The sequence below is a fragment of the Mus pahari genome, chromosome 23 (assembly GCF_900095145.1).
Source record: "Mus pahari chromosome 23, PAHARI_EIJ_v1.1, whole genome shotgun sequence".
NCBI classification, from domain to species: domain Eukaryota; kingdom Metazoa; phylum Chordata; class Mammalia; order Rodentia; family Muridae; genus Mus; species Mus pahari.
The window spans coordinates 28146229-28154469 of record NC_034612.1 but is presented as its reverse complement, the minus strand read 5'-3'; the positions used below and the strand labels follow the sequence as shown (position 1 = coordinate 28154469).

Below are 8241 nucleotides of genomic sequence, written 5' to 3'. Positions count from 1 at the left end.
CTCACTCTGTAGACCAGGCTGGCCTCGAACTCAGAAATCCGCCTGCCTCTGCCTCCCAAGTGCTGGGATTAAAGGCGTGCGCCACCACACCCAGCCTTGTTTTGTTTTTTTGAGTGGACTGGAGAGATGGCTCAGAGGTTATGGGCACTTGCTGCTCTTGCAGAGGACCTGGGTTCACTTCCCAGCATACACATAGTGATTTACAACTATCCATAACTCCAATTCCATGAGATCTGATACCTTACCTTTGGGGGGCATCAGGGATGCATGATGGTGCCCAAAGATGCAGGTGAAATAATTGTACACACAAAATAAAAATAAAAATGAAGCAATCCAAAAAGGTTCTTTAAAAAAAATTTAACAAGATAAAATTGAGAGATAGCACAGAGAGACAGAGAGATGAAAGAATGGAGAGAGAGAGAGAGAGAGAGAGAGAGAGAGAGAGAGAGAGAGAGAGAGAGAGAGAGAATACATATGCAGGTTACAGGAGTTGAATCTCAACTTCTGCCATATGGATCCTGAGGATTGAATGAAGGTCATAAGGCTTGACAGCAAGCACCTTTACTTCTAAGCCACCTCTACAGCCTTGATGATTAGCTGTTTTTGTTTTTATTTTTAAAAGACTTATTTATATGAGTACACTATAGCTGTCTTCAGGCACTCCGGAAGAGGGCATCAGATCCCATTACAGATGGCTGTGAGCCACCATGTGGTTGCTGGGAGTTGAACTCAGGACCTCAGGAAGACCAGTTAGTGCTCTTAACCACTGAGCCATCTCTCCAGCCCCCTGATGACTAGTTTTAATTGCCAATTTGACACAACCTAGAGTCACCTAGGAAGAGTCGCAATGAGGAATTGTCCAGATTCAATTGGTCTATGAGCATATCTGTGGTAGATTATCTCGATTATGTTAATTGAGGTGAGAAGACCTGCCCACTGTGCGTGGCACTATCCCCTAAGCAGGAGATCCTGAACTGTGTAAATGTAGAGAGGGAACTGAACACTTGTAGGCATGCATGCATTCATTTTTCTCTTTGTTCTTGACGAGGATATGATGAGTTGCTTCAAGTTCCTGAATTGGCTTCTCCACAGTGATGGACTGCAACTGTTGTAATTTCTTTCAAGATTACAAGCTTCCATCTTGGAATGTTTAAAAGGAGGTGGAGCAACAGGATGTTCTAAGGCAGTGGATCTCAACCACTTAATGCTGTGACCCCTACAGCATAGTTTCTTATGCTGTAATGACCCCATCATAAATTACTTTTGTTGCTTCATCACTAATTTTGGTACTGTTATGAATCATAATGTAAATATCTGACATGCAGGATATCTGATATGCAACCATGTGAAAGGGCCATTTAACCCCTAAAGGAGTTGCTACCCATAGGTTAGGAACCACTGGTCTGTTGATATGTGAAGTATTCCATTCTGCAGGGGATCTCATTAATCTCAGGAAGCAAACAACTCACTAGCTTCGGGAAGTCACTGAAAATGATCAGAGTCACTAGACCCCACCCTTTCCAAGCAAATATGAGCAATAAAGACTGCCTAGAGAGAGTCTCAGGATAGCTCAACTTCTTGGAAGAAGCATAGACCAACCTTGCTGGCAGGACAGGCTCAGACTAGCTGAGATGACTAAAATGGACTCTGTCCAGACTACTGAGATGCCTGTAGGTTATGTAGTGGGCTCCAGGTTTCCAGCTTTCATGAGCTGTCACTCATGCTGCTGTGATGGACTTCAGTAATAAAACTGTCTTTAAGTCATTTCTGCTCCTGTATGGAACCCCTTACCCATATTTGTGTAAATAATATCAATAAAACTGGTAGGGGATGCTTTTGTGTACTGTGTATTCAGATCCTGATTTCTGTGTCCAGATATCTGGTTGCAGTCCTGAAGATGGCATGATCAAACATCTCTGGTCTCAGTATTATGTAAAAATTGTTTTCCATCATCTCTGATTGGTTAGTAAATAGGTTGGGTGGAAAAGATAGGGTGGGACTTCCTTAGGGGGTCCCAGAGGAGACAGGACCATGAGTAGAAGATTATTTATGGAGAGGGCATGAGAGGATGTCATGAACAAGTCACTATGGGAGTCTTCATGAGGACACATGTGGACCAGATTGAGCCAGGACAAAACTCAGATTGAAGGTAAAGGACCATGTGGCTGGGAAATAGGCAGCCTTAGGGGTTCAAATAGCTCAGAACCTGCCTAACTTAGTGCCTGTAGCTTGCTAATAAAAATATCAGGTCTCTGTGTCATCTATTTGGGCTACAGTGGGCATAGAAACGTCCTGCAGTGATTTGAGCACAAAAGGGACATAAGAAAACCCCACAAGAATTACAGTTCACTGAGCTGGACTTTGGTGGTATCCATCCTTTGAACTGCTGTTGGTTCCCTAGCTGAGGTGAGTATGTTTGTTCTCATCTTCCCAGGACTAGAGTCACACGATGGAGTCCTGGAAAGATAAGTCTGATAAATCTCTTTTCTCTTGAAGTTGCTTTTGTTTGGGATGTTTTCTCACAGTGCCAGAAATGAAACTAGGACAACATCTTTGAGTGAATATGAAGATATTCACATGAATCAAGTATGTGGGGGCAGAATACATGATAAAATCAACTCATACTTCTCTAGCACCTCAGAGTTTAAAATGCGTCTCTGTGCTGTTCTAGGCATGAAGGCAATTGTGAGGGTTTACAGATTAATCAAGGAGGTTTACAAGGCAAGGTGATTGATCTGACATTGAGAGTAAACTCAGTATGTGGCATTCAAGTCTTCTGTGCCCATGCCTCTTCCTTGGATTCTTGCTGGCTGTTGTACAGTGACCCATGGAAGACCTTGTTGATGACATTGACTTCTGAAGTTCAACCTTCTCATGTCAGGCAGAGAGGGTAACTTACTGATGCTGAGCTACAACATTGTTTTCATCCTTTACTTTTCTTGTCTCATCCCACTGCACTGAGAGAGATTGGGAAAGCCCCTTGTGTTCTATGAGGCAGAAGAAGGGGTCTATGCCCTGTGGGGGGACTTCCACCTCTGCCCAGGAGAGGTAAGTGCCATTTCCATTGGGAAAAACACCTCTTTCTGGTTCAAATGCCAGCTTCTTGTTGGCTCGGTTCCAGTGAAGACTAATTCTTTGTGGGTAGAAGCCATAGGCCAGACATTTGAATATTCTGTTTCTTCCTGGGATTACACGGCTGGTGATCGTCACAGTGGGAGGATCTGTGGAGGGAGAAAGTGTGCACATAGAGAGCTTAAGGTGGGCTTTTCCTGTCATGCCTCTTTCAGTACTAATCCCCTGGATGACCATCCAGTTTGACTTCTCTAAGAGACCTTTGTGAAGTTCAGGAAGGGCTTTCCCTGTTGGGTTATATGATATGTCCAGAGCTACTCTCTTACTCCCTACCTATTGTTATGGTATATTGACTTCTGATGGCAACTGATTGAGACAGGGGATTGGGGAGCTAGCTCAGTGGGTAAAGGGCTTGCTGCATAAACATGATGATCTGAGTGTGAATCTCCAGAACAAATGTAAAAGTTCGATGCAATCGTGTATGTCTCTATTCCCAGAGCTCAGAGACAGGGAAATACCTGGAAGCTGACTGGCGGGCTAACCTGGTGTCTTAAACAAGGTGGAAGGGTAGTACCAAAAACTGAGGTTGTCTTCCGATCTCCACACATGCTCCATCGTACATATATACATATATAATACATACATACACACACATCATACATACACACAGATAACAAAACATAGACAGGATATATACATACACACATGTCATAATATACACAAATAACAAAACAGAGACAGGATATGTATATACATACATCATACATATATATGTATCATAAATACACATAGATAACAAGACAGAATTAGGATATATACATACACACATACATACATCATACATACACATAGATAACAAAACATAAAAGACAGGATACAGACAAAAATGCATGCATACATACAAATACACAAAAATCATACATACACATAGATGATAAAACAGAGACTACATAGCCCAGGATGGCCTTGAACTTGTGGTAACCCTGCCCCGAGTGCTGGGATTACTGGCATGTACTATCATGCCCAGATTTTGAGGGTCTTGAGTGTGCTTTACAACTCACCCCACTGCTCCCTACTACCGGAACATCAGCCTAGCTCCTTGTTCTGTCCACAAGAGGCCTCACTGTATTGAGGAACTATGATGAAATTTGGAATCTGAACTATTGGAAATTGAGGGCCTGCTGAAGCTGAGTCCCAGTTTTTTATTCTTTTTTTTTTTTTTTGTCCCTCCCATCTGATTTCTGAGACAGGGTCTAGCTGGCCTGTACTTGTCATGTAGGCTGGGCTTGAACTCATCACAATCCTCTAGCCTCAGCTTTCTGAGTGCTTAGATTATGGCATGTGATACAAAGTGGAGGTTACTTAGGGAACCTTGCCACTGAGCCAGTTTTGTTTCTGACTTTTTTTTTAAGTGCTGAGGATTGAATTCAGACTCCTATACATGCCAGACAGTGCTCTGCCACTGAGCCACACCCCCAGCCCCTCACTGGGGGATTCTAGGCAGGGGCTCTACCACTGAGCCACACCCCAAATTCCTCACTGGGGGATTCTAGGCAGGGGCTCTACCATTAAGCTATTCTTCTGGCTTTTCTGACCTAAAATTTTGATGAATGTTCCTTTTGGCTCCTACATCATGTGTTCCTAGAAGTATATGAAACCTGGAGGATGAAGGGACTAATAGGGTTGAAGGGGCAACCTGCCATTGTCTCCTGCACTGAGATGACCTTGGTTTTCAGTTTAGTACTTGGAGTAGTTCATAAAAGCAGTGTGTACCTATTCGGTCCAGGTGAGATCTACTGTAGTTCAGGTACCTCTTCAGCATATCAGGACACTCCTCCTCTAGGTACGCCTTGGCTCGCTGCACGTAGACCTTTTCTGCTTCCCACTTTAGCTTGGTGTTTGCAGCTGCTGGGTCTAAGGGGATCCAAGCTGGGATTTCTTTGTTGAATTCGATGAAATCCTCTCCGTTGTAGGCATACCTCCAGACTGCTCCACTACTTCTGTTATTTGTGATTTCACAACCAAACATTCCCTGAAAGGTGTGAGACCCTGGAGCCTCCCGGATCCCACAGGGAAGTCAGTCAGATGGATGCCAACTCCAGCTGAGTGACTTTCAATTCCTTTATACTTGGGACATCTAAACATTCAGTTCTTTATCTTGGCAAACAGGTTGCTAGCCAGGCACACAGCAGAGGAGGAAACTACTTGGCTGGGCGTCTCAGGCCACTCTGAGAGGGAACACATTCTTTTTTTTTTAAAGATTTATTTATTAATTATATGTAAGTACACCGTAGCTGTCATCAGACACACCAGATGAGGGCATCAGATCTCATTACTAGATGGTTGCGAGCCACCATGTGGTTGCTGGGATTTGAACTCTGAACCTTCGGAAGAGCAGTCAGTGCTCTTAACCGCTGAGCCATCTCTCCAGCCCGGAAACACATTCTTTATAGTTGGAGAAATTCATAAGTTGTGGATAGATTCCAAATCTATTTCTGTCTAACAGGGTCTCATGCAATAGCCTCAGATACTTTAGGTATGAAGGATGACTTCGAACTTCTGACCCTCTTCATCTCTCTAGTGCTAGGATTATGGGTATGTGACACAGTACCCAGTTTTATGCAGTGCTGGAAACTGAACTCAGGACCTCTTGCATGCTGGGTAAGCTCTCAGATTTGAAGTATTTTTACATCATCTTATCTAATGAACTTATGTGTTTTAGTGGATGGTGAATTCTTCAGAATTAAACACACACTGGATTCTATTTCCAAGTTAAATAGGAGTTATTTGTGGTTTCTTATAGATTATCAGAATTCCTACTTGTCAGGTCTATATTGCATTCAAATACTTGCTCTATACATAACTGGGTCATTTCTCTCCTTTCAGTGGTTAGTATCTTTTATTTATTTCTTTGTTTATGATTGAGACAGGGTCACACTTTATAGTCCAGGCTGGCCTGGATTTCAGTATGTAGCCCAGTTACCACAAACTCACAGCAATCTCGTCTAAGTTTTCTGGATGCTGGAATTATTGATAAGCCACCATCCTCCAAACCTGTTTGGTGTTTACTCACAATCTTTAAAGATCTTCACCCCCTTGCCCAAGAACAGTGACGCTTGCACAAAGTAGCCAACCTACCACAGGTCAGTCTGATTACAACATTGGATGTTTATTCCGTCCTGAGTGATGCTGGTGGCACGGGCTCTAAAAGTTCTTAAGCTGTCTGGATTTAAATTCCAGATCTCTCCCTGGTTCACACACCTGTTTTGTTAAATGAACTATGAAATATAGTTAAGTTTAAGTGAAATACTTAAAAAGATCCCTGAAATGAGAAGAGTAATAATCTTTGAAGATGTTATTTTGACTATTAAATATGCTCACACCTGAGCCTGGCACAGAGTAATTGCTCAGTAATCGCAAGTCACTGTTAATTTTTTTATTAATTAATTAATTGTGGTGTGCATGTGTATAGTGTAAGCACACGGTTGTGTATGCACATATGTGTACCCATGCATGCACACTCAGAGTCCAGAGGAGCATGTGGGAGTGCTTCTCTATTGCTCTCCACCTGGGTAGTGTTGGATCGGATTCCTTTTCAAGAGGGTCAGGGCATGGAGATGAATGGTCAGTGAGTGGTGCCTGGGTAGGAAGGGGACTCTGATGCCACTTCCCTGTAGTGGCTCTTAGCCTTCCTAATAAGTGTGACCCTTTAATACAGTTCCTCATGGTATTGTAACCCCCAACCACAAAATTATCTTATTGCTACTTTGTAATTGTAAATAATTTGCTACTGTTATGACTTGTTATGTAAATATATGATATTCAGGATTTCTGATAAGCAACTCTCAAAGGGGTCACAGTTCATAGGTCGAGAATCGCTGCTGTAGGGGTTTATGTCTGAGGTGAGGGTTGAGGAAGCCATGGGAAAGGAGGAGGTAGATGTGATTGTGTACGTGTGTGTGTGTGTGTGTGTGTGTGTGTGTGTGTTTGTGTGTCTTGTTTCATCCTGTGGAATCCTTTCCACTCATACTCATGGACTGCATCAGGTAGGACACACACACTCATTGGGCTATAGGAGCTCACTGACCTGTACTGTCTTTGTAATAGTCCATGATGTCTTTCAGGGTCACAAGGAAGATCTCCTCCCTGGCCCTCTGAAGCTGGCTTTCCTTTTCCCAGTCCTCCATTCCTTCCACCTGGCTCCAAGGTCCCACAGGCTCTGCCTTCCCGCTGTTGCTGTTGTAGTGGAAGAAGGCCTGATCATTGAGAAACGCAGTGGCTTGAAACCTTGGAAAGCCTTTGCTGGGTCTGGACAACCCGGTGTAGAGAAAGATCAGAGAATAAGACCCTGCAGAAGGAAAGAAGATTCTGATGGGTGGGGTTTATGCACAGGAGGCCCACTGTGGAGCTGCAGGGCCTCAGGAGGAAGGATCTGTCCTTGGAGCCTCTTCCTCTCCTGCTCTTGCTGCCAGCTGCATACCCTGGGAAGTTCACTCATGTGAAGGAACTCTGCCTTTCCTCAGGATGACATGTCAGAGATTGTTCAGTGTTGTCTCTACATTGTATCCCCTACTTTGCATGTAAAATTATTTGTGTGTGTGTGTGGTGTATGTATGGTTCTTGTGGGTGTAAGCATATGTGCATGGTATAGGGGTGAGAGGTCAAGTTGAGTTGTCATCCTTCATCATTCTCCATCTTATTTTTTTAAAATTATATTTGTGTGTGTGTGACTTGTGCATATGCCACTGTGTGTATAGCAGTCAGAGGACAACCTGTAGGAGTTGGTTCTCTCTATCACATGGGTCCCAGGGATCAAACTTAGTTATCAGGTATGGTAGTAAGTACTATTTCTGCTGAGCCATCTCTCTAGTCTGCCACCTTAGTTTTTTTGAGATAGGGTCTCTCACTGGACCTTGAGTTCATTAGTACAGCCAACCTGGTCCATAAATAATTTATAGGGATCTGCCTGTATCTATCTGTCTGTTATCTATCTATCTATCTATCTATCTATCTATCTATCTATCTATCTATCTATCTATCTATCTATGTATCTATGTATGTATGTATGTATGTATGTATCTATCTATCTATCTATCTATCTATCTATCTATCTATCTATCTATCTATGTATCTATGTATGTATGTATGTATGTATGTATGTATCTATCT

At 43.0% G+C, this 8241-nt stretch overlaps 1 protein-coding gene across 1 annotated transcript in view; it reads right to left on the bottom strand.

The window, feature by feature from the left end:
* Positions 1-2552: 2552 nt before the first annotated feature.
* Positions 2553-8241, bottom strand: part of Azgp1 (alpha-2-glycoprotein 1, zinc-binding) — a 10622-nt gene continuing 4933 nt past the window's right edge. Inside the window, exons 2-4 of the mRNA XM_021187141.2 lie at positions 7160-7420; positions 4846-5121; positions 2553-3221 (exon numbers count right to left, since the gene is read on the bottom strand). Of these exons, the coding sequence (XP_021042800.1) occupies positions 2896-3221; positions 4846-5121; positions 7160-7420 (863 nt within the window). The 3' untranslated portion in view covers positions 2553-2895. The remainder of the gene's footprint in view (positions 3222-4845; positions 5122-7159; positions 7421-8241) is intronic.